This window comes from Pieris rapae, chromosome 2 (assembly GCF_905147795.1).
Source record: "Pieris rapae chromosome 2, ilPieRapa1.1, whole genome shotgun sequence".
In the NCBI taxonomy this organism is placed as follows: Eukaryota; Metazoa; Arthropoda; class Insecta; order Lepidoptera; family Pieridae; genus Pieris; species Pieris rapae.
The window spans coordinates 3,565,336-3,593,319 of record NC_059510.1 but is presented as its reverse complement, the minus strand read 5'-3'; the positions used below and the strand labels follow the sequence as shown (position 1 = coordinate 3,593,319).

The 27,984-nt window shown below is 32.5% G+C and overlaps 1 protein-coding gene across 3 annotated transcripts; it reads right to left on the bottom strand.

Annotated features, from left to right (window-relative positions):
• Positions 1-228: 228 nt before the first annotated feature.
• Positions 229-27,266, bottom strand: LOC110996460 (angiotensin-converting enzyme). 3 transcript variants are annotated; one of them, XM_045631789.1, is made up of 12 exons: positions 27,131-27,266; positions 7,081-7,302; positions 6,054-6,309; positions 5,520-5,663; positions 4,747-4,938; positions 3,808-4,075; positions 3,128-3,252; positions 2,271-2,398; positions 1,437-1,651; positions 995-1,135; positions 613-788; positions 229-384 (listed from the first exon to the last, which is right to left on the bottom strand). In XM_045631789.1, the coding sequence occupies exons 1-12, from the start codon at positions 27,143-27,145 to the stop codon at positions 311-313; spliced, it is 1,956 nt and encodes a 651-aa protein (XP_045487745.1). In that variant the 5' UTR covers positions 27,146-27,266; the 3' UTR covers positions 229-310. The 3 variants fall into 3 exon arrangements, with proteins under 3 accessions (XP_045487745.1, XP_045487749.1, XP_022119821.2); XM_045631793.1 differs by lacking the exon at positions 3,128-3,252 and adding an exon at positions 2,980-3,104; XM_022264129.2 differs by lacking the exon at positions 27,131-27,266 and adding an exon at positions 11,628-11,777.
• Positions 27,267-27,984: the final 718 nt, after the last annotated feature.

Sequence of the window (27,984 nt, the reverse complement as noted above, 5' to 3'; positions counted from 1 at the left end):
TAGCGTGAGTGTTTACAGGGCTTGGTGATGCGGCCATATTGAAAAGAAGCTGCGTCATATTGCTCAAATCGTAAAAAGTCATCGGGGTACAATCATAAGTAAACTTAGTTCAATAACACATTAAAATAAGAATAATATAGACATAGCATATTGATAATATGAGAGGCAAATGCCTCATCTAAAACAAAAAATGGGTTAATTTAAAATGCGCAGGAAAAAAAAGCTGTATTTATACTTAAAATCGTATAATATCAATACTGACATCCTAAAATAATTTAACCTAATTTAAGTACATCAAGTAGTGGGTTCGTCACGACTCCGTCGCAGATTCTGTCTTCGTCTCCTTTGTTTTTAAAGCTGCTTTCTGCTCTTCATTACAATATTCTGAAACCAATTAAATGTATTTTAGGAACATGTTTACTTTATCATAATGCTTTGAAAGGAAGCCATAATGAAGTGTATATGAATGAAATAAATAAATATTGCGAAAATATGAAACTATGATTTATTATTAACATTCTCTAATGTTGTACTTGTTAAGAACATAAAACAGGGCAAGTTTTATCTAAAAAAACTCTTACTATAACTTCATTAGTTATAAAGAGAACTCACGTATTTTACTAGACTCCCATCCAATGTACTCTCCCGTCCGTTGGTTCTCAGCCTGCAGCCAATCGTGTAATGGCCGGAAGTACTCCAATAGTCCGTCGGCTCGCATCGCGCGTTGGCCTGTCAAAGCCTCCATCGCATCTGGCCATGGACGGGATGATCCCATTTTCAGCATATTCCTGCACATAAAATTATTGTATATAATTTAGTAACGGATTGTAGTAAATGAATTCAATATATTATAAATGAAATTAAATATATATTTTTATGATATTATTTTAGGTAAATATAATATACAAAGTTCCACCCCTTCTTCCTTCCCCTATCGACAGTATCAGCTTAGCGAAGGATACGGAGGCAGTTCTACTTAAAATTTTTGACTTACGATAATGCATTACCAGCGGCCACGCTTTGGTAAATGTCACAATCGACAAGTTTCTTTGTTAAGTCTTCTGGAACGTATTCACCTGCGATTTGACATAAAGCACGATGGAACTGGAACTGCACGATGAACGATACATAGTATCTAAAACAAAGATATTTATTACTGCCAGTATATGGTATCTGTGTATAACTTTTTATTCTGACTAATTTCGCAACGAGGATTTCTGCGCGAGAATATGGGACTCGGTACTTTGGCCGTCAATTTTTATTTAACGCAAAAACTAATACATTATGACGGCAGAGTTCATAGTAGTACTAGTAACCATTCGTATGCCAAAATAGGTTTTAGTTATATTTTCGGAAAAGTATGAAAATTGACATAGATAATGTTTATTTATTAAAATAATATATTTTAAAGCTGAGTGTAGAAAACTGTAGGTCACCTGGCATATTCCACATCCGCAGATACATGGTACTTGGCAGCAGCATCAAAGTCTTCTTCTGTCCTGGTAACTGGAGGCTCTACACCTTGCAGTTCCTCCCTTAGCCTCCAATAATGGCAGTTGTAGTCATCCGGAGTGGTAGAACCGCGGAACACACCGTATCGAAATAGGTCCAATGTGTATGCAAACGGTAGGAAGACTATTTTGTCAATGCCCTACAATAAAAGTGTCATTTATTAGTCTTATAATTTTCTTATTTTTAACGAGGCAGTCTTATAATACACAATATGTATTAGATTTATTTTAAGAAAAATTAATCTTTTTTGCGATATGAACTATGCAAGTAAAATGTGGTATGTTATGAGGAGAGTTTATTGTCAGTTCTTCTCTTCCGTTCTACGCCCTTGAATTTGAGAACTGGCAGTAAATGTAAAATTAGAATCATTTCAAGCATATTTCTTTTTTTTGACGTTATGAACGTTAAAAAAATGAACATTATGTTACCTATATGAATAAATGATTTTTGTTGTTGTTGTTATATATTTTAAAAATAGTAAATAAAGGATTTTCTTTTCTTCGTGATCAATGTACTAAACGAAATGTATTATAATTTTGTCTATGACACTTTTTCAAATATGTATTGTAAAGAAATATATCCTATTATTTATAAAAAGGGAAAAAATCAATATCTACTACTAGGCATAAAGTGCATTCAAAAGGTGGTAGCATTTATGAAATCGACCCAGTGTTGAATTATAAACACATATCTTCTACGTTATAAAATATGTATAGAAGTATGATAAGCGGCACAATTAATATAATCGTTTTACCTACCATTTTATACAGTTGATTGATTTCAGTTTGTTCATCTTCTGCATCACCGCTGGATAAGCCAACTCGACGTAAATGCTTAGGTGATGAAACAGATAGCGCAATTGTGTCCCCAACCGCCTCATGGAAACCTATGACCGAGAATAGGTTATTCAATTTCTGCTATATAATTACGATTTGCAATTTTATGACCCAAATATGTGTGTATGTGAGGATTGTGTCGGCATTGTGATATTAGGAGTGTCTAAATTCATTATGTAGTTCTTTGTTTGAGCAATAGATGGCGTTGTGCATGTAAAAAAAAGGGATGTAATTATGACATCTAAGAATTATACACTACTAAGGTTTCTTAATTAATTGAAGGTCACCCGCACACAATAAATGGGATACATACGATTTGTGATATGACATTCGTTGAAAGGTTATTTTATTTGATGAAGATCATGGTGCCAAAACAAGACACCTTTACATAATTAAAAAATCGGACGTAATGTATAATGTAAATGATTAATTGTTAAACAACTGTTTAATATTAATTAAGAATGAACACTTGATAATTCTGCTTAAAACAGATATGCTATAAATAGTATAAATCTGTGGGTTTTTATTTAAAGATGGTTATTTATTTAAAGTAATATTATAAGTATGGCCTAAAAATTTCTTCGTGAAATTTTTGTTGAAATATTAGTTACAACGCAATCGTCAACTTCACCTGGATTAGCACCTGCCCTGAACACATTCGGATTGTCCTTGTATTGCAAGTAATATTGTACATGGCCCATTTCGTGGTGAACGGTTTTAAAATATTCTTTTCTCACGACTGTACACATTTTGATCCTGTCAAAATAAATTAAAATTACCTGGGTTTGCTCCGTCTCGGAAAACGACCGGTTGATCTTTATATTGTAGGAAGTACTGTACGTGTCCCATTTCGTGGTGTGTTGTTTGAAAATACTCATAGTCAATTGTCGAACACTGTTTGATCCTTTAAAAGCCAGACATGTTACGGAAAAAATTTTGAAAACATTAAAATCACCCCCACCATATAAAACCAAGCATAAATTTAAAATGCATATGCATTGATCATGGTAATTGAGTTGGCCGAATGTGAACGCAAAATTGTAAGTTTGTCTACAATCGACTTCTTCAACGGATTGAGTTGCATAATTATTGACCAATAAATTTGAACGCGACTACTACTTAAAGAAAAAAGCGAAACAAATATCTTTATTACACATAACATAACAAAAGGGATGTTTAGTGAAAAAAGTGCCCCCAAACTTGGATTCCCTGGGCAGCTGATCTCTTCCGTTTGACATATTAACGGTACTTGACGTAATTATTTCTACATAAAACTTACACTTATATAAACTACTGATGCAAAATAACAGATACTGATAGAATACTTTCCGTTTAGCATAATACCAACGCTCTTAGTTTATAAGAATAGAAGAAAATGTGGTTCTATTATATTATCGAAAAAAGCAATCTGTTAAAGAAGCTTTAAAATATACGAACCCATACGAAGATTTCATCATACCTGAAATCCTCTCCATCATAGAAGTCCCAAGCAGATGCATGGCATACAATTTCTCTATCAGTTGGCTTTTCAATTATTGAGTTTTTCCAGAATTTCTCGGGCATCGCAGTTAGGTTTAAGGACCTAAAGAACTCATCGGACATTCGGAACATCTTTAACGATGTGTAGTTCTGGTCTTGCATGGCTTGTGTTATGTCCACTTCTTTTTTATCAGGGTATGGTCGAGTAAATGACTCAATATTGTTCCACGTTTGCGCCCACATGTTACCTGAAGAAGAATTTTAAGTCTAATTCACCAAAATGCGATTTCGTTTGCGCGAAGCTGATTAGTTGTATGAAGGCATGCACATCATGAATATCACTTGTTTATTTCAATAAACAATATTTTTTTTTATTCCACTAATTTTTGACTCTACATCGAATTGATAAATTGTTTTTGTTTTGGAAAATCTATTAATCGAGAAACCTTAATGGAGTAACATTAATTTTGTAATGAATCTTAAAACTCTTGAGTACCTTTCCTTTTAGATTTTATAATGATAAATTTTATGTTTAAGTGTGAACAATTACGTAGTAAATAAAAAAAAATGATAAAAAACAATTCAGAAAATAAACTCGATTATAGAAAAGAATAAAATGAAATGCACAAAATATCATTATATCGGTAACAAAAAGAAGGCAAATGGGAACTTCAAGTAAAAACGAGTAGATGGATGAAGAAGAGATGGGCCAAGCTGGCCCGGTATAGAGTAATCAAAAATAGGGGCCTATTTAAGAAAACAATCTGACCATAAAGCTGATTGCGAAAGAAACATAAATTTTTATTTTCTTTTACAATTATTTATGTAACTATTATTTATTACTTATTATTTTATTAATATATTATTATTAGTATGGTCAGAGAATGAAGGATATATCAAAGATAAGATAAAGACTTACCTAAAAGATGTGCGGGTATAGGACCTCTCGCTGATACAACTTCTTCGCCATACTTGTCTCTCAACCGTTTCCTTACATAGGCATGTAACTGTTGGTACAGCGGTTTAACGTTTTCCCATATTTTGGCTAGTTGCTGTTCAAAGTCCGGTACTTCGTATTCAGATTGCCACCATTCCGCGACATCATCAAAATCTTGAATATAGATATATTATGTATTAGAGGTATATAGGTACAGAGAACAAAAACAACGATAAATCATATCTGTTTCGTTGGCATTTGTTTTTTTCTAAAAGGCAAGTAGGTGATCACTCTTCTGCGACTTACACATGCTGTCAACTTTTTTAGGTCTAAGGACATGCCGGTTTCCTCAAGACATTTATGAGGTACTAAAGCCTCACGCTGAAGCTACTAAGCCAACATTGCTCTACTAGTAGTAGAGTCTACTTCGTCTTAAACATACACATAAGTTTTTTTTAGCAATACGGAAAGATTACGACACATTTTTCTATATTAACCCTTATATGTTTTACCAGGACTTATGTTTATGCTAGAAATCAATAAAATGCATTATTTATATTCTTGTACGCGAAGAAGTGTAAATGCTAATAATAGAATAAAAAACTTTCTGTACGTTACCTAACTTTACTTTACTTAACTAAATATATTAAGATAAAAGTTCATGTAATATAACATATCAACTTCATTAGAGCAAAGTAACGAACGGTGGTAAACTAGACAGACATACATCTAATCTAGACTAAAAAAAATCTTACTATTAAGTTTAGCTGCTTCGTTGTCCAACTGCACGTACTCTGTGAAGTTTTGACGCGCTCGTGCGCCGGCTGCCTTATGCCACTCAACCCAGTAATATTTTAATTCTTCGGGATCTTGACTTTTTGCAAAGATTTCAGTTAGGTCTGGAAGACATAATTGTATGAATTCATATGCGTTTCATTAAAATATGACAACGAATAACCAAATTTAAATGACTCATCTATAGAGAAGAATAATTTGCTGGTCAAAAAATAATTAGTGGCACAGCCGTAATGGTACCATGGTACAATATAAACAAATCTAATTCGATTTCATCTCATCACATTTAAATTCTTTTGTCTATATATCTAAGAAGAAGCTAAGGGAGCTATGACCATCGTAGCGAAAGAGATAAAAAAAATAAATGTTTGTCCATTCTAAAATAGACGTAAAAGTCCTAGTAAAACTGACGGTATTACAATTCCACGAGGTCCTACTTAGGGTCAGGTTTAATCGTAAGTTTAAACGTAATGAACTGTAGAGGTACGCCTTACCAGGTTCTAAAGATAGATCGCATTTTGATTCATTCTTAAACGCGCAGATCTTGGCCGTGGCATAGTTCGATTCCATTCCTGATATGGAGAACATAAGCTGCTTATATTTATCATTCGGTAAAGCGGCTACGCCAAGTTGACTGTACTTTTTGAACATTCGACGCAAGGAGAAGTCTTGGAAATCTTGCCATCTGTACATCTTAGTTTCTTCCCAAGCCAGTTTTTCTTGTTGTGATATTTCCAATTGAACTTGTATCTGTAATTTTAATTAGTTTTATACCAACTAGTTTTAAACGACAAGATGCGGTCATAAAAAGTCCATTCTAAATATAGACTGGATTGCAATGTAAGCTTTTAAAAGTTTATATGCAATATATTATAGAGAAAGATTAAAGTGATTATAATTTCCTCATCACTTTACGTGATAATAGATTAACATAGATTTTTAATAAGCGAAGATTACGGTGGATTTGAAATAAAAACAAATCAGAAATCGGACAGAAGAAGAATCGGATAATGCAAATTACGAATAATATCTAGTATCTGATTAACAGTATAGACTAGTCTTTACTATAATTTTATAATAAATCTTTACTATAATGCTTCTATATAATTATTAGATAAAGTCCACATAAGAACTTTGGCAAATAAGCCATTAATTTGCGTAGCCCCTTCAGACGTCATTGTTAATAAATCATCATCACAAGAGATTTCAACAATTAGTGTTTACTGAAGCGCAAGAGTATGGCAGCAGAATAAGACCTGATTTTTTATAGCCTTCGAAATCACTAGCATTGCAATCTTTATTTTCATACTACATAATTTAAAGCTTGCAATATCAGGGTTTTGGATTGAATGTCAATGTCATTTTGGTTGCGGTATTAGATAACGTCATAATGATTTAAATCTTTGATTGAGTGCCAATTCCAATTGAGAAATAATTGGAAATAATTATCGCTTTAACAGAGTAAAGCTGCTAACGCTAGCTGCTGCTTACACACATTTACGAAAGTCAAAATAGACATACCCGTTTCTCTTCGTTTTCCTTAGTAATATTAGATGTGTAAGCCCATTCCGCGAGTGCAGCACGGTTCTTCCTGATGCCGGCCATCTTGTCAAGATGCATGATGTACTCTCTCCCTTCCTGTTCGGAAGCCTCAAGGTCTGGGTCGCGGCCCTGCGTGGCCACCACAAACACGGCCACGATGGCTGCCACCAGCACCGCACCACCCCCAATTTTCAACATTGTCTGAAAATATTCAGCATGAAAAAAAAAGTTAACTTCTTATTTCCTGTATATATAGAGATATGTTTAAATGTACAAACAATATGTTTATGAAAAATCAACTTGCTGCGATACGTTTTGGGATATGATTAAAAACCATGATTGAATATATTTCTGGTGAAACAGACACAAATGTATTGGAGACTTACGGAATATTAAATATGTACAATGTTTTTGTCGACATAGCCCTATACTAGCCCATACTATCGCGACGACTACTTATGTTTTACAATTACATAGTACACATTAGCACAGGTACATTTAATAAAATAAAATATGTTACTAACAAATATATAAAAAGTATAACTCAATATCAATATCTGACATTTAAATTTACATAATGATAATTGACTTAGAATATTGAAAATACCTAAGAAAAAGGCCTCATAAAGAAGGTTCTCTGTATGTTACATCAAGTCGTCTATTAAATTTTGTTGATGTAATAATTATTTTTAAACAGTACAATGTAATCAAATAATGACGTATTTGATTAAAATGTTTACGTATTAAATAATGTATTTCAGTCATATAATCTACAATGTATTTAATTCAAAATACAAGGGGTATTACGAAAAAATTCTACTTAATTTACGCCCAAACAATCGTAGTATATGATTTTGTAATACAAAGTGCCTGGGAATAAAATACTTATAATATTCAAGCGACGTGCGACGAAGCGGAACGACGCGGTCTCAAAGACAGTCTAATAATGTTATATCATTGTACATTTTAAACTGATCTTCCTATTCAAAGACTTTGCAAATGACTTTACGATAATGTTTCTCTATTATTATTATTGTATATGAGTGTGTATTGGACATATTTCTTCTATTCAAAGTGTTCGTAGCGCCCAGAGAGCGCAGCTCACAGTTCCCATACGAAAATATATTGTTATTAATCTATAACTTTTGTTAGAATGACAATAAACACCGAAACAAAACGATTTTTCCGCTTGTGAAATTATTTTAAGGTTTTCATTGAAATAGAAAATTACCGTCTCGTAAATTGTTTTAGTAACCTGGTAGGAACGCAAAATCCAGAAATTATATCTAACAGACTTGTATATAAGATGTAGCGCAGCGGATTATTTTTAAACTATATTAAATTTCTGATCTGTACTGACATTTGACATGTGTAAAACAAATTCAAAATAGTTAAAACTTCGTGAACATATATGATAGATGCCCTAGACTAAAAGAGTTTATTTATTTGTTAATTTAAGAAGAAAAAAATTCAAACTTAGAATATATGATCTATCCTAGAACAGTTTCACAAAGAAATAAGTTGAATTTAATACGCCGGTCTAATCATATTTCCATTGCGTATATACTAACCGAGAGAATTTGACTAGGTTGATTAACAATTTAATTGGTATAACTAATCCTTTGCTTGGCTTTTTATTTTTCTTTACTTAGCAGTATCATATACGAATCTTTAAGACCTTCTGAATCTAGAATATGAAGATGGCATTTATGAGTCGTTGGCCTAACCGTTATCAAAAGAGGCTTGGCCGGTTTCTTCGCATCGAAAGATGTGATTAGCAAATAAATTAAACTGGTAAAAATAACCTCCAAGAAATTTCTTCGATGGAATTCATCATTCCAAACAAACAAATATTTTAACATAAACTAGCCCTCATAATAAAATGCAGTTGACATATTAAAACGCCAGCTCGATCCAATAGACGAAAAGCTTGTTTGCCTATTGCCTTAAAATAGATAGTTACTTTTCTATGATTCTATGATTAAACAAATAGAATACATTTATTGACACAAAGTAGAGCCACAACATCGTTATATACAAAAATACACACTTTAATATCTATAAATATGTAACCTTTGTTCAAAAAACCTTCTAAGGAGCTATCTGACGCACTCTTCAACCTGTCATATCCAAGAATGACATACAAAAAGCTTGATGTTTTTTTACGTTAAAATATTAAAGTGTAATGACCTCTTTATTGCAAGTCAAGATGAAATATGATGCAACTGATGACCACAACTTGCCTTAAAATAGTTGCGTTTAAATTTAATGACATTAAAGTGAGGAACGTGTATTTTTTATCTGGAAATCTAATACACCATTTTCCGCCCATACGAGATAACAATTAGCGGATGGGATTATCTTTTATAGCGGAATATTTAATTTCAATAATAGTGTGTTGATGAGTAAATATATGCAGACTTAAGTAGATTCCCGCACTTATTTCTTAATAAATAGTACATTTAAAGGATTATCCTGCTCTTTGTTAGGTAATTGAGCTAGGCAACATTTTTGCATCAAACGATGCGTATATTCGATATTTTTATTAATTCCCTTATATTTCTAGTCCACGTTCTAACTTCAACGAGTTAAAAGTTGTGTGAACAGAAGTTGCGCGTTTTATCTTATATAATACTCGTATTTTTTTTATACTACTCCCTAGAGGACGCCCGAAAATGGCAGCCATCACAGCCCATGGAGTCAGCCTAACCTTTTTTAGTGGGTGCGCTGTCTTTAAGCGAAGTATTACATGCTGCCTCGTGCTTGTTAAGTAATCTGACCTCAATTTTGTGCTAATTTACCATTATTTAGATATATCATAAAATGATTAAAGGTGAAAAAACCTCTTGCGCTACCAAGCTTACTTAGCGTTAGATTTTTGTAAATTTTTTTTTAAAGTCAATAGGTACTCAGTCGTCTATGCCTGGAATTGACCACACGCCGTCAACTTATTGTTAAATGTGCGCATTGACAGAAAGTTTGATGCACAGCCAAACGGATGCGAACCTGCGACCTCAGTGATATCGTCGCTTAACCACTAGACCAATACAGTTATAATAACAGTCTATATAGAGTGTTAATAACATTTCATGTTTTGACAAATTGTGATTTATAAATTCGGATATAATTATTGTATTGTTGTGGATATAAAATGCATGCGTGTTTTTATGAAACACCAGACTATAGGCTAGTCCCTTAAAAATTTTGTTTTTTACACAATCTAGAGACTATATAACAGCGGGTGATCAAATTAACTAATTAAAAATATTGAAATTGATCTTCAACTCAATAATGATTATATAATGCCTTAATATTAATCAAAATCGTTGTAGGATCTCTCTCTCCGTGCTAAGGAAGAAAATAAATAACATTTAGAATAAACAAGAAACTCCAAGATAAACACGTTGGATTGTTATTTAGCAAGGGAAAGGATTTTAAGTACCTAATAACAGAAAGAACGCAAAATTAAATTTAACCGCTATGTATTATTGCAAATTAAATTGCTATAGCATAACGTATAAAGCAAGAAAATGTGTTGATTGATTAAGGATCTAATATATTTGAGATGATAAGGATAGAAAACGTAATAAAACTACTTAATTAAGTAGTTCGTTTATTCGTTCCAGTTGAAAATACGATCCATTAACAGAAACATGTTTTAAAACAAAAACTTTGTGGAAACTAGTGGAAAAATGAAGAATTTCTTAACATAAATAAGTTCATGCGAACGCAGCCGGTGCCATTAACTAGTATAATAAATAAATCTACAATCTAAGCATCATAATCAATATTATTCTTCATAGGGTACTGTAGTTTTATACATGATTAAATATTGTAATTTGTTAACTAAAATTTCTCTTAGTCTACGTTCTAGATTTTTTAAATGTTATAAATCTCGGTTTTTCATTGATTCCGTCATACTTCTTTAAAGTCGTGACAATTTTTATCTTTTCGCAAACTTTATCACCCGGATATGACATACACAAACACAACATCCTGGTTTTTTTTTAAATTTAAATCATCTACAATATATCAATACTCATTTATAGAATCGTTTTATTACACTGAACTACTGAAATTATAGTTACCATTTATTGTTTTAATTTACTGTAAAGACTTTAAAATTTTTGCTAATTAAATTTAAAATTGGAGCGTGAGATTTGATACGATTTCAGTTAAATAGGCTCTGTCCGGGACTAGGGTCCTTTTAAAAAATAAAATAAAACCTACTTCTGGATAATAGTTAGTAGCACCTGCGGTATATAGAAAAGCATAGGAGCTTAAAAAAGGGTGATATAGTAACAAAAATATGAATTAAAATGGAAATTTTTAAAACAGTTAATAACACGTAAATATACCACGTAAATGTTTTATTTAAATAGTTCTAAGTTAAACTCTATACGAATATTCTAAAATAATTGTATAATTAAGAATAATTAAACGAATAATCTATTTTGGTAAATCAAATTCCAAATAAACAAATCGATTTATAAAACCCACTTCCGTCAAATATAAAAATTACATACCTCAGATTTCCGGTAATTGTTATAAATATTTGAATTAAGAACTGTTTGAATCTTTATGAACGGCCAGTCGCCGCCGCCTTCGGCCGGCTGATGACTGAACAGCCTCGACGCATGCACAGCTGACCACACGCTCACTCGAAAAACCTAACTGCAAGCGAACCTCTATGTAAAACAACCTTTTAACGCTCCATCAAGGTTCCAATTCAAATAGCGCATGAGACCGCGAATTATCGCCGTTTTGTTTCAAATTACTAATACGTGGCTAGAATACTTGACATTCGCATTTTCCTTTTGCTTCGCATTACCATGACCTATATGTTTTTGACTTTCAATGTTATGATATTTCTTTATATCTTAGAACATTTTCTTTATCTGTTTAATTAATAACACGTACAACCGATAAGGATCACGTCAATTGTCTTCCTACTCTCCGTACTTAAAAAGAAATTACCATACATTCTACAAGTACGTGCATATAGCTCAGTGTGTATCACGTTTGCAATTTGTTGGTGTTACAAGCGTTGACTCACCGGCACAACGGTATCACTCCGCACCGGACTATATTATGGAAATTGTGTACGGTCAACAAATAAAGTAGTCGTCGCCTAAAAAGGTAGACTCGAGAATGGATCTTATTTATTTTAAACAAAAGACCTCATTTTCAATCAATCAATCATCTTCAATGGATCTTATTTATTTTGACTAAAAGATAAAACCTAATTTTATGGTTCTTCAATTATGTATAATGCAATACAAGATAATACATGAATTACAAAAGTCACGATTGAGCAGGATAACATAATTATTATGCTTAAGAAGCTTAGTATGTAAAGGATTTTGTCAGGGGAGCATTTTGCCTTTGAAACACACTCACTAAAAATACTGTTTTATACCACTAACATTATTTTACAACTTTGAGATTATTTGGCCCTAGATTCATTGTTTCAAACCTACATTACATCTAAATTACAAAACATTAAACAAAAGAATGATATAGGAGTGACGAAAATATGAATTAAAATGGAAATATTAAACGTCTGTGATTTTTTTAACAGTTAATAACACGTAAATATACCACGCAAATTGGCAGCATCAGTTGTTGATAGTAAAATAAACCATAATTAAAAAAATAATTTTATCACAAACTTTTTTTGCTAACTCTCTTTTGTCAGGTATGCATCTATCAACTTATTATACAAGGTGTGCTGACCGGTTTAAGAATACCGAATAAAATAAATTCTTATATGATATTTTAACAGCCACCCAGATGTACTATTTTTTTACAAAACAATTATTTAAGCTCTTTGTACGTATAGACCAGTGTCGATAATTTTTGAAACCAAAAAAAATTACAGTAGGATGAAACCCATTAGAAATGCAGGGGAATATGATCAAAATGAAAGGAAAAATAAATTACGGTCGATCCGAGTTCGGGAAGTGGGAGGGGGGTGACTTTTAAGGGGGAAAAATGGTTTATCTTGATTTCCGGCGAAACTACCAGTCCTATGGAAAAAAGTTAAATGGCAAAGTTGTAGGTCATAAAAAGATCTACAACTTTGGTATTTACAATTTTTTCACATAACCTCAAAATTTAGGTGAAAAATTCAAAAAACCAAGTTTTTGGTTTTTTATTTATATCTTTTTTAAAAAGTTTTTTTTTTCTACGAAATTTGGTGAAAACTTACCTTATTATGTCCCAAATATACTGTAATTTATTTGATTAAAAATATTTATTTTTTCGCCTCATTTTAACTTAATATCAAAAAAGCACCCTAATTTTCAATCGAAAATTCTGACGTCAAAATTTCAGCTTTTTTCAAAAAGTTTGGGGGCTTTTTGTTCGTAGAAATATCTACTTTCTGATGGTGTAAAAAAAATATACATTACTATAGGAAATATTATTAGAAAATGCAAAAAATTGAAAAAACCTCAAATTCGAAAATTTTCTTTTAATTATGTACAATTTTGAGGTATTTATTAAAATTTACACTTTAATTACTCAAAAAACGTAAGATTTCATGCTTCATTGATAAACGAAAAAATTGCAAATTAAAATATACTTCTATAATTAACAAACAAATAAGTTAATAAAGTTAATATTTAATAAGACATCTACAATATTTTGAAAAAGTTGTAGAATCTTCTGTAAATAATATTTGTAGATGCCTATTTATTGCTGTTTTAAGATAATTTATATACCTGAGTGACCTTCGGTGAATTTTGAATTTTTCTTTGAATAAAGTAAATTTCTCACAAATCACTTAGAGTAACTCAGCCTGCAGGTGTATTTTTAAAAACGATGTTGTACACTACTCTGTATCTCGAATACTGGCTAACGGTTTTTACAGCTGCTACGAAATAGCAGGTAACAGTAAGGCCCAGACCCTCCTAGGTCCATCCCCACTTCTCAATGCAATAACTTACACTGGGCTAAAATTCACCGAAGGTCACTCAGGTATATAAATTATCTTAAAACAGCAATAAATTAGATGCCTATTTATTGCTATTTATTGCAAATATTATTTACAGAAGATTCTACAACTTTTTCAAAATATTGTAGATGTCTTATTAAATATTAACTTTATTTACTTATTTGTTTGTTAATTATAGAAGTATATTTTAATTTGCAATTTTTTCGTTTATCAATGAAGCATGAAATCTTACGTTTTTTGAGTAATTAAAGTGTAAATTTTAATAAATACCTCAAAATTGTACATAATTAAAAGAAAATTTTCGAATTTGAGGTTTTTTCAATTTTTTGCATTTTCTAATAATATTTCCTATAGTAATGTATATTTTTTTTACACCATCAGAAAGTAGATATTTCAACGAACAAAAAGCCCCCAAACTTTTTGAAAAAAGCTGAAATTTTGACGTCAGAATTTTCGATTGAAAATTAGGGTGCTTTTTTGATATTAAGTTAAAATGAGGCGAAAAAATAAATATTTTTAATCAAATAAATTACAGTATATTTGGGACATAATAAGGTAAGTTTTCACCAAATTTCGTAGAAAAAAAAAACTTTTTAAAAAAGATATAAATAAAAAACCAAAAACTTGGTTTTTTGAATTTTTCACCTAAATTTTGAGGTTATGTGAAAAAATTGTAAATACCAAAGTTGTAGATCTTTTTATGACCTACAACTTTGCCATTTAACTTTTTTCCATAGGACTGGTAGTTTCGCCGGAAATCGAGATAAACCATTTTTCCCCCTTAAAAGTCACCCCCCTCCCACTTCCCGAACTCGGATCGACCGTAATTTATTTTTCCTTTCATTTTGATCATATTCCCCTGCATTTCTAATGGGTTTCATCCTACTGTAATTTTTTTTCGTTTTTTACTATTTTTGAAGGCTTCGGCACTGGTCTAGTAGGCAATCAGTGCAGTAGACTCAGACTTTGTAGTCCCAACAGCGAGCGATACTCGAACCGATGGTTCTTTATACAATTTTAACACTGTCTTAATATCCGTGTCGCCGAAATCTTGATTTCGTGCAGTCAAAGCCCTAACATTAAATATGGGTTCACACTCGCCATTGTGAGCAGAGCTTAGTACAAAGGTAGAACATGGCTTTCAATTTCATTAATATATCCCGTAGTAACAACAAACAACCAACTATAAATAGAAGCGTACGAATTCTTAAAAGGCCGGCAACGCACTCGCGAGCCCTTTGGCATTGAGTGTCCATAAACGAACCCGGAAAATGAGAATGTAAATAATAAGCTTTTGTCTAATCTTCCTAGATGAAATTTCTACTATTACCTAACTTAATATCAAATAATAGTTAGTGCTACAAACTATGACTGTTTATAATTTTAGATGTGTACTTGATTATTTGAACAATAAAAAAACTTTAATGAAATCCATTTTATCCGTAGTACTAATAGTTTATAAAACTCAAAAAGAAAAGAAGTTATCTATCCATATAACTTTATACGACTATTTATTTTTTGAGCATAAGCCTCGCCGGTAGAACCTTGTGAGTTGTGATGGATATTAAGGTAGCATAGGTTCAAAGGATTGACGGTTATAGGTGAATGTACGCTAGAGGTCAATGAACCGTAGATTAACTTAAGTTAATAAATTTGTTTAGGTAAAGCAAGTGAAATTATGATATTATGGTAACAGAAATTAAACGTTATTTAAATGTTTATGGATTTGGCTTCTCAGTAATAATATACGCTTAACACTGTATTTTTAGTTGAAAATCAAATTGACAGGCACTTTGTCTGCACCTAAAATTCAGTTTACGTGAAGATCAGTGCCATCTGTTGTAGTGATCGTTACACTGTAAACAACTTTAGAAAATTATGAGAATATACTTTTCTCACAAATTCCTAATAATATTTAAAGTTGGTATAAATATTTTAGCGCATGTTAGTTTTTGTACAATAAACAAGAGTTTGATGGTAGTTTCATCGACAAATTAAAATTTGTAATAGTTTAGATATATTTAGGTAGATGGCGCTTCTGTACATTTCTAGTAAATTAAAGACCGCGTATGTGTCAACAAAAAAAAACGATACCCATTATTTGTTGTCATATGTTCCACCGGCTGCACAAATGTATATAGGTTACATATTGACCAAATGCAATTTACATAAGTAAACGATACGCGACTGATGAAAGATCTTTATAGCTGCCTATCTTCCATAGCCTCCAGTCGTCGTCAATAATAAAGTAAAGTAATTTAAAAGAAATAAACACTGTTTGCGGTTTTATTAGTATTATCTTTTTCTGATATAAACAAACCAAATCAAAACACATAACTCTTAATTCATTTACAGATTAAAATTATTTATAACTTATTAGTTAGAGCAAATGTTCAGCAGTGTACCTAAGTATAATGAAATTGTTTTAATGTGTATTTTATAATATATCCTATAAACCGACAGGCATGCTCAATAATCCGCGTGATCTATTTATGAGCACGAACAGTATTTTCTGCATAAAACTCAGTCTTAACCGACTCACCGAATTTAAACATTTTTTAAATCATGCTTCAATCTTTAATACAAGGAATACGTTGGGGCTTACTTGTTTTAGTAATGTACGTAGAATAAGATAATAATTAAATATCAGGATAAAGATTTATTATACACTCTAGCGTAATAAGAGATGATAGTATTTACAGTCTAAAACCTTTTGGAGAACATTTAAAAACTCATTCGTTTGGGTACTAACGTGCTATTCATACATTTATTATATTTAAACCCTTTTTTATAAAATCGTTCTCAACCTCCAACTATTTGAAAAAGAGCATACTCAAAGGCCGGCTACGGACCCAATAACATGGATCTTCATGGGACTGCCATTTTGGACGGTCCGTAGGTTCTTACACCCTACGTAAAAATTTATGATATGGTCACAAACATCATTTCCGCTTTCGCACCCCGGTCAATGCCAACTATTCTTGATGGAGGATATTTGGCCACACCTATATAATATTATGCTCTACCTACGTCACAATAAATCGAAAATAATTAGAGGTACGTGACTGTAAAAGTGGTCGTTGCGATACAAAGGATTGTACGATTGAAAATTGTTCGCTGCTTTCAAAATGGACGTTATTTTCATAACAATAGACGATTGCGTGTCTATCCGTTTAAACTTAATAGGTTTTCTCGTATCTTTTATCTTAAATGGCGGATTTAAAATGTATAATTATTACTAAATAGCACTATTATGGTCGAAGAATGCATTGATTAACATTGCAGAGTTACCGGTTACGCTACTTAGAATTCGTAATAAAACAAGGGTAAATTGAATTTACTTTAGATAACTTAACATTAAATATTGTACACGGTGCGTAAATTAAGTAATAAGTAATTTCATTTCATGGATAGGCTTTATCGTTCTGTATTGAGTACATAATATACCGGATGACTTTCAATACGATAGTTTACGACTAATTATCAAAATTGAAAAGCGGATAGCATATTTTTTTTATCTACACTAAGATATCTCTATGACTTTACAAGAACGCTTCCACAAATGAAGGCTTTCCCCAAGGAACGACAGGTAGCTTGTCTGCCCTAGGTTGGTCTATTTTGGAATTTAGATCACCCATGTGCATTTTTATTATCTGCAAGATCCAAGGATTGTGCGTTATTGTATGTTAATGTGTATAGTTTATTTGCTGCTCTTACAATAGTGTTTCGTCTTTGAACTTTTTTGGTTGCTTTGTACGTGCTGATAAATAGAGAGTGGAGTGAAGGGTTGTGGTCTGGCTTTTCCTTGGCCGTGGTAGGAAGTGGCCGCGTTTAACAATATCATCATTAAAGTTAGTCTACTTTAGTTAAGGGTTAGTCTACTCAAGAACATATCAATAAATTACAAAGGAACCTAATATTTCATTACGGCCGCGTTTCTCATCTTATCTGTGCGCAGATATAACCAATTTTATTATCTATAGTCACAGAAATGTCGTAACTTTATGCCGAATATTTTACGAGACATAATAAAACACACAATCAACAAAGTGAAAACAGTAATTGTATTATTTCAAAACTAAATCAATATAATAACAAGGTTCCACAGTACATGTTGGATTGTGGTTGGGAAATCGTTGGCGAAATCCGAGCGTTATTCGTTAACTATTGCAAGTCTAGTATTTATCGTATTCCTAGTCTGTTAATTGACGAATCTTAAAGTTATTTTTTAATTTACGCATTGAAATGATATTAATGCGCGGGGAATCGATTCATTACGTGTGATCCTAATATTTACATGATTATATTAGCTTTTAATTTTAATTTTTATAATAAATTTAAAATTCGTATGAAACTGAAGTATTTTAATTTCAAGATATAGGAGCAACATAAATTTTAAACAAAAGATATTTTTAAAGGAAATTAAGCAGCATTATGTACCTATCTATTTATTCCTATGAACCCACTAAAAAATACAACTTGTTCGATAAGAACTTGTAGGCCAGATAAAGTTAATGAGAGATGAGTTCTCTGAGCTGAAATCCTCAGTAGTCGAAGCTAGCACAATAATTAAAGACTTTGGGTTACGACTACAAAATATGGAGGATAGGCTTCTGGAAGTAGAAAAAACCAAAGAACTTATTAATGGTTTACAAAGCAGAGTTGTTGTCTTAGAATGTGAAAGGGATGCGGCAGAGCAATGGAATAGAATGAACAACGTTGAGTTAAAGGGAATACCACAGACCGCGAATGAAAACCTGCTGGATTTAATAGTAAGCATAGGATCCAAAGTTAATTTTGCTGTGACGAAACAGCAGTTAAACTTTATAGCCCGCACACCATCAAGAGACTATAATCACCCAAAGCCGATTGTTGCGTGTTTCAACAGCAGGTATGTTAAGGAGAACTTCGTGACAGCTGTGAGATCTTTTAACAGGGAGAGCGCCCTATCTGCCAACCTGTTAGGACTTAGAGGCTCCGCAAAAATATTTGCTAACGATCACCTGACCACCCGGAACAAAGTTCTTTTAAATAAGACAAAGCAGTTAGCCAAGGAAATGGGCTGGCGGTATGTTTGGGTCAAGCACTGCAAGATTCAAGCACGAAGAAGTGACTCGTCACCAGTTTGTGTAATAAAGTCAGACAAGGATCTTCAGAAAATAACGAAAGGAGAAATGTGACTTTGTTCTCGCACGGTATTTTATCCAGCTCAGTTTTTTATATTATTATCATTACGCTTTATTATTGTTACCATTATTTTTTTACATTTACACATTATTGTTACCAGACCTCTCTATTGTTCGCTCTGGGTTGACCGGTTTGTCACAAGTAATACTATTGCTAAATACAACTCTGCTGCTATAATCATAAGGCTCATATCCTGCTGTGCCTCATTGTTTTCGAAATTAAGCTATTATCGCATGCTGAGGGTACTAAATAATTTGCATGATTTTACCGGGATATATTATTGTCTCACTCACTTTGATATTGATTTAAGACTTTCAGTAATGTACATCGAATTGATATTATATGAAACATATAAGTGTTTTTGCACATACGATACATACCTGAATTATTTTATATTATTTACAGTTGCACTATCTCATCAAGAATTATTTACAAGTCGTATAACTGTTGTATGTTTTTACGGATTCAGTAAAGAAAATAGGCTGCTATCTTAATGTGGACTTAATTATTTTGACGGTAAGCTGGCGATAGATAAAGTAGCAATGCTTGTTAATAATATAACTTGCATCAAAATGCTATCGTCTACTCTTATAGTCGTAGTAAATGACTTAACTTTCGAAAAATCATCGTTACAGCTCAAATTCCATGTAATATATAATGTGTATAGTATTCAGTTCTTTTTATTTTATTTTATTTGTATTGAACAACGTCATTATTTCGTGTTGTGTATGTATGTATTGTTTAAAATTGCATATACATATTACATAGGCATTGGCAATAACTTGATTTCAATTCTTTGAATATATACTACCAAAACCTACGTGGCTTACGTACCAAGTGCAGCAATCTTCTAAGTAGTATTTTGTTAAACTCATATGATATCCTTTCTTTTACGGAAACATGGTTAGTTGATGGTATTTATAATAACGAAATGTTTGACAACAGATACGTGGTCTTCAGACGTGACAGAAATTATGAGAAAACTAGACAGACCAAGGGCGGAGGGGTCCTACTGGCAGTGAATCGCAATTTAAAAGTAAGAGAGCGAGTAGAATGGAGGTCATCTGCTGAAGACATTTGGATTACAATTACGTCTGGAGCTAAAAAACAAAAAAATATTCAAAATCTACACATCTGTACCTTATACCTTTGTGCCGAAAATTGTGGTAACTCCTTTTTAGACCAACTAAGTAACTTTACGCGTAAATTAAACGAATTAATTTTTTCAAACCCACATGACAAATTTTTAATTTTAGGAGATTTTAATCTCAGTCATATTGACTGGTCTACGAGCGACGATGATTACACTTGCCTCCAACCGAAGGGCTACTCCGGATTGCAACAAATCGAGTTAATGGATACATTGATTCTTGGTAATCTTAACCAATATAATCATGTAAGAAATGTATACGGCAGAATATTGGATCTGGTTTTCTCTAATATTGCGGTGAAAGTCAGTGCATGTGACGATCCCTTGTTACCTGAAGACCCACATCACAAATCTTTATGTATCTTAACTGAGTTTTTACTTACCGATACTATTGAGGATAACAGAATAGTAAAATACATGTATAATAAAGGAAGTTATGAAGAAATTAACAATGAGCTAAGAAACTACAATTGGCAGAATACTTTATCGTCGAATGATTTGGAAGATGCTGTATCAACATTTTATGAAATTTTATACACCTTAAGAGATAAATATATACCAAAGAAAACTTATAAGTTGTATCATTACCCTAAATGGTACACATTACCTTTAATTAAAATGATCAAGGAAAAATTTAAGTTTCATCGTAAGTTTAAAAAGTACAAGAACCTCTCGGATTATGAATCTTTTTCGCTTCTCAGGTCACGTGTCAAGATTCTTGAGAGACAGTGCTTCAATGAATATATTAGCAGAACTGAAAATTCAATAATAACTAATCCTAAACATTTTTGGTCTTACATTAAAAGTAAGAAACTTAACCACTCCTTTCCGAAAACTATGAATTACTGTAGCGAAACAGCCAGCAAGGGTGAAGATATCGCTAATCTTTTTGTTAAATACTTTAAGTCTACGTATAGAAATGATAATTTCAACAATCCATACACAACCGTAACTACCACATCACAACATGCACAAAACAGTGACTCTAATATATCCGCAATCGAAATACAACCTAAAAAAATATCGGCATTGCTAAAAAAACTAGATCTCTCAAAATCGGGTGGTCCCGATTTTATTCCACCACTATTCTTAAAGAAGTGTGCTGATAATTTGTCAAAACCACTTTCGCACTTATTTAATTTCTCCATACGCAAAGGTCTAGTACCTAACATATGGAAAGCAGCTTTCATTACTCCTGTTCATAAAAAGGGCAATAAATGTGATATTGAAAATTACCGACCAATTTCTAAACTATGTCTCATTGCCAAGATCTTTGAAAAAATTGTATATCAACAGGTGTATGCAGCTGTAAAGCCTCAGCTCACCAGTGAACAACACGGGTTTTTAAGGAATCGATCTACGGTCTCAAACCTTATTATTGCCAATGAATACATATCGAGTGGCATGGATAGGCGAGCGCAGGTCGATGTCATCTACACAGATTACAGCAAATGTTTTGATCGTATTGATCATGACATCTTGCTTACTAAGTTGGCTTCCATGGGTATACACGGCGACCTGTTTCGCTGGTTCAAGTCATACGTTGACAATCGTTCACAAGCGGTCGTTTTACAAGGATATACATCTAATTGGATGTCTATTCCTTCAGGTGTTCCACAGGGCTCCTTATTAGGACCCCTCTTATTTATACTATTTGTGAACGATATACTATCATGTTTTAAATATTCTAAAATATTACTATATGCGGACGACATGAAAATTATGAAGATAATAACAAACGCGCAGGATGCATTACAACTCCAGGAAGATTTAAATCGATTTGAGGATTATTGTTTTCGAAACAAGCTGGATTTGAATGTCTCGAAATGCTTTTGTATGACATTTACTAGGAAAAGTAATAAAATCAGTTTAACATACAAACTTAAAAATTCTGCATTAGAGGCTGTCGATGTTATTAGGGATCTAGGAGTTCTGCATGATAATAAGCTAATATTTGATTTACATGTAGATAGTATTGTACGGAAAGCGACCAAAATGCTTGGCTTTATTTTAAGAACATCATCTAGTTTTACCCAAGTAAAGACATTGAAAATTCTATATTGTGCGTATGTTAGAAGCAACTTAGAGTATGCATCACAAGTTTGGAACCCTCAGTATGCTTTTTACAATAATAGAATTGAAAATATCCAAAAAAAATTTCTTAAGCACTTGCAATTTAAGGCCAAAATTTCGCTGCCTGATTACAGAGCCCGGTGTAAACATTTTCACATGTTACCATTGTCATTACGACGTGATATTGCGGACACTATCTACCTTATGAAAATTGCTACTGGCGAAGTCGATTGTACTGAGCTAGTGAGTAAAATAAGCCTTCGAACATATAACAAAACACTTAGAATTATGAACATATTGCACGTGCCGAGAGTAAACACAAATTATAGAGGGAGGAACTTTATGGTTAGGGCAGCAAACAAATTCAATAACTCAACGGTGGACATTGACATGTTCGCTTGGAGTGTGGAGGCAGCAAGGAGAGCTCTGGTACAAAATTATTTTAACCAGGATGAATGAAGTGTATTGACTTCATTTTCATTGTCAACAAATTAAATTCTGTTTTTCTGTTTATTGTTATTGTTTTGTTTAACACTAAAATTTTTTGAAATGTCTAGGTACCTTCTTGTTATATATATTCATTCAAATTAAACTATTTGTGAAGATTTATAATTGGCCCATGTTGTTATGTATATATTCATCTATTTTTGTATTGTGCTGTGAATCTTCTTATGAATAAATAAATAAAAAAAATAAATAAATAAGTTTATACATTATTTTAGAAACATTTTTTTTGTCATCTCTTCGACACCTCTGAAAAATACTTTATAACACAATAAATTTAATAATGAACACTTTTAGTCGTATCCATCTCTCTCTACAATACGATTGTGCGCCTTTATAAACTAAGATTTTTAATTTTGAAAATAAGGTTTATGTGTTGCGAAACAACCTTAACGATATTATTCGATTGCTTAAGTGTCTCGTTATACGTAACACATATGTCCTATATATTATTTTTATGTAACCGGTGGCAAACGGGCAGGAGGCTTATCTGATCTTAAGTTATCACTTGCACTGGCAGTGTCCATGCGGGATACCGCCAGTGAGAAGGCCTTTTAAGAATTGATACGCTCTTTTCATGAAGGAACTCAAGTCGAATTAGTTCGGAAATACTTCAGAGGGCATCTGGTTCCACACAGTGGTGATGCGCTGCAGAAATTACATTAAGAAACCCTTAGTTGTGGAAAATTGCAGTGCAGCCATCGAATAGAGGGGGTGTAGAATTGGAAATACTATAAGAGCATCTGGTTCCACACAGTGGCGTAGAAATTACGCTAAGTTGTGGAAAATTGTAGTATTGGAGCTATCGAATGGAGAGGGTGCACTTTTTATTATTAATGATGCATACGTAGCCAGTATCAATAGGAATAAGCTGTCGTGCCGAGTTGGCCTGGAAGACATTATCAACGTTGCCCGGTGGTGTATCGCCGGTATTACATAAACCCCATTGATAGTATCACAGCTCGTCCTTGAAGTAACGACTTGGCGGTTTTCACAAAGTAATTACACATATTGTTTCCTCTTCACGTGTAGTTGGAAGTATAGCCATATTCACGCAAGGATTATTATGATCGCGTGTTCATTTATATTGTACGCTTGAGATGTTGACGGAAAATATTGTATTAAACAACATCAAAAAACCGTATTTATGTATTGAAACGAGTGTTGGCCTAGTGGCTTCGGCGGGCGACCCTCATGCCTGAGGTCGTAGGTTTGATCCCCGGCTGTGCACCAATGGACTTTGTTTCTATGTACGTATTTAACATTCGTACGAACGGTGAAGGAAAACATAGTGAGAAAACCGGCATGTCTTAGACCCAGATAGTCGACGGCGTGTGTCAGGCACAGGAGGCTGATCACCTACTTGCCATGTGGATTGAATACTGATCATGAAACGCCAAACTTATAGAGATTGTAGTGCAATTTTTTTTTAATATACATTATTAAAGTAGATTCAACACCATATTTTATATTGCATACGCGACAATGCCAGAATGTATCAATCATAAAATATGGATGTTACTTTGGCTGTCTATATTTTGGATATCGTAATATAATACTATTACGGATTTTTTTTATAGAAGTGGAGACACTCTTAATACCAGAGGGTTTGCGAGTGTGTTGCCTGTCTTTTAATAATTGGTACGCTTATTTCTTAAAGGACCCAAAGTTGAACTGTTTATATTTGTTACCTTATTTTATTTCACAATATACTTTTATTTATATATTACCAATTTAAAAATCAAACGTTTATTTTGTTTATAAATTTAAAACTGCCTGTGATAAAATGTATTCTACTTTCGAAATATGTTCACCGTTTAACTTATTCAATAAATATATAAGGAACAACCCTGTACGAAGAACATAAATAATTCTATTGCAGTAAGAGCAAAGTTCGTAAGTAGTAGACTCCCGTGGGACGCGGAAGGTACAGATGTGGTTACAGTTGATGCCCTCATACATTATACATAAGCGGAAATTGTCCCGAGGAACGTTTAGTTAACAAATAGGAACAGAACAGGAATATAGAGACAGAGAGATTCATGGTAAACGTATTTATGAGACGTAAGACATTTTGAAGCGTGTTTATACACCTATAAGAAAAACTTCTTTTGGCGCGTTAGGGAAAACTGATGAGAGTTAATTTTTACGATGCGCGCGCACACCGTCACATAAAACCGACAGCCTGAAGTTAGCCTATAGTCAACTTTTGTGATATTAAATATACTTTATTTAACTAGATAATACATTGCAATTAAATTTTCAATGTATTAAATACCTTTTTTGTAATGTTAGTGTCGCTATCTACAAACGTAGAATAAAAATTTTGAAAAGATTTTTATCTTGCTCAAAAAGAAGTATAACTTCTAACGCTTACATAAGTACACACACGGTTTTTTTGTATAACTAGCTTCTAATATCATGAAGCTAGCAACAGTTTGCCAAATTAATCTAATATGCGTGAGTGTAGGTGATATATAACTATGTCAACTATAATATCTTCCCCACAGTAATCACTTAGAGAGGCTTTCTCTATATGACATTGTTAATATCAACTTAGGTCGATTGCCAAGTATATAGGAACTACGTTGTTAGTAAAAAACCAATTTATACCTGTTCATGAAGAGAATTTCTGTTATCAGATAATTATATTTACGCGACACCGAAAAGAAAAAAAATTACAATCTGAAATTGACAAATAATTACCACCCGTTTCTTAGCTTTAGAATGCTTTATTTTACCTGTGTATATATATATATACACAGACTACATTTTAATTTAAAAAAATAAGAATTTCCAATCGCTAACAGGCCAGTAGTCTATATTAAACGATATGTCTTATTATTTTGCTAGCACTAGTCTATAGTAAATCTTTCTATATTTTTTAATAACTTCTAGTCGCACAGGCATATATCAAATCTATAGTTAATCTTTTACGTAGATATTTGTCATATGTAATCGGAAAACCATGTTACTTATGAGGTGAGGGCGATCGAAATCAGGTCAAAGGACAATCATTCAATTGAAGATGGTAACAATTTTGGTCCTTTCTTCCGTGTGTGTGAATAATGGGAATAAACTCAGTGTAATCCTTTGTACATATTCCGTTAATAATTCAAGCAGTATTAGAATTGTTTCATATAAAATACGGTAAATTACTAGACTCAGTAATTATTAAAACAAAGAAGATCTTTCTATACAAATAATATTTAATTTTTTTGTTTTTCTTTATAATGTAGAGTAATAGTTGAATTTGACTAGGAACCCAAAAGAATGTAGTTATTTCTCTAGGACACGAAAAGGCTGTAATTCTGGTTACCTATTCTATTTATTTCAACCAAGCGATGGCATTGTCTGCTTTAAAGAACATATTACATACATACATGAACATATTATGGAAATATTTATTTATATGTATGTACATATTTTAGAAATCATGGGTAACACGTATGAATAAAATGACAAATTACAATAGAATTGGAGTGAATTGTGGTTTAACCATAGCAATATTTTATGATTTTTCATGTCAAGATAAAATATAGGTAGTCACGTATTATATGTTCGTAAACCAAAAGATAGTGAATTATTCTATTGTAATAATGAACATATTTACATGTAAATTTTTTCCTATTAATTATTATTTAATACGTCGTAGGTACACATTAAATTTCCAGTCGTGCATTAAATTATCTCTTATGGTAGAGTAGAAAGTATAGTTTCTATATATCTACAAAAATATGCAACTTAGCTACCAAAGATAACGCCCGATTAAATAACATCTGATATTTAAAAAAAGAACAGCCGCGTATTTTAAGTTTTCTATTAAATCTATGGTGAATAATCTGCTATAGACATTAATTTATTTTTAATTGTGAAAAGTTATTCTGGAGTAATGTACCAAACTTTTGTTAAGTATTTGTAAAGGGCTGCAATTTTTCTTGCCTTCATAAGTAAATAAAGCGCTAATAATAGATTCATTGTACATCTTAGCCTTTATATTTTCAACGTGATTAAATTGCAAATTAGTCACAGTATATAAAAACGCGATAGTATAATTTAACGTCTTCGCAATTAATTTCACCTTGAGTAAAAGTTGACAAAAGTTAGTGAGTAACGAACTTTCCGTTATATTCCAAACGGGCGGGAACCATCTTTACCTTGATTTTAGACATGTCGCTTGGCCCAATTATATTGGCGACGTCATGAGCATGGACACAACACGAATAGGAAATGTATACAGAGACACAACACAACACGAGTTGCCGAGGGAACAGCCGGGTCGCGACTGAGTGACAAATGCTTCGACATAGGAAAGCTTAGACTTGAATTGATTAATAGCGGAGACAAAACCGAGCTATTGCTAAATTGACGAAAAACGAGTTAATCGTGGGTCCCTAAATCGCTTTGTTATCGTTGATAAGTGCCGGCGAAGTTTTAATTGATATGTTACCGTCTGATTTTATGTACGTAGTACCTCTCTTACATTGCTGAATCTTACTTAGGTTGTTATATTGAACATTCTGAAAGGTTTGCCATAAAAGAGATTTCTCTTCCATTGTTAACTGACTTCTCTTAGCCTAGATGTTATGGGCCAATGCGAGCCTTGATCACGGCGGCTGTTGACCAATTTTCTAGCTTCAACAATACAACCAGCTTGGTCAGGTTATGTGGTTCAAAATAGACTTGGCATATTGTCGTTTTATTTTACATAATAATATGAATGTATAAATCTCCTTACCTTTTGCGTGCATCGTTCGAGGTCACAGTCAGACTGATCTTTTAAATTGAATAATAATATTTGCGACGAGATTATAAGCAATAAAATATCAGACTACTTACAATATTGTATAATAATATTACATTACAAAAACATGTTTTTTTTTAACAAAAATTTGTGCTGATCTTCTATTGAAAGTGGGAAATGGACCTTCTGGACCCGAACCCGAAACAATTATTGTTTAACCTGGAACCATTTGGCTTAGGCGACATTTGCGTCTTTGCATTATTGATA

What these genes read in the sequence shown, in the direction of transcription:
- LOC110996460 (XM_045631789.1), bottom strand. An exon ending in CGAAGCAGCTAAACTTAATA is followed by an intron (nt 4,939 to 5,519) that starts GTAAGATTTTTT and finishes TCTATATTCAAG; the next exon opens with ATTTTGATGATGTCGCGGAA. An exon ending in ATGGGAGTCTAGTAAAATAC is followed by an intron (nt 385 to 612) that starts GTGAGTTCTCTT and finishes AATTGGTTTCAG; the next exon opens with AATATTGTAATGAAGAGCAG.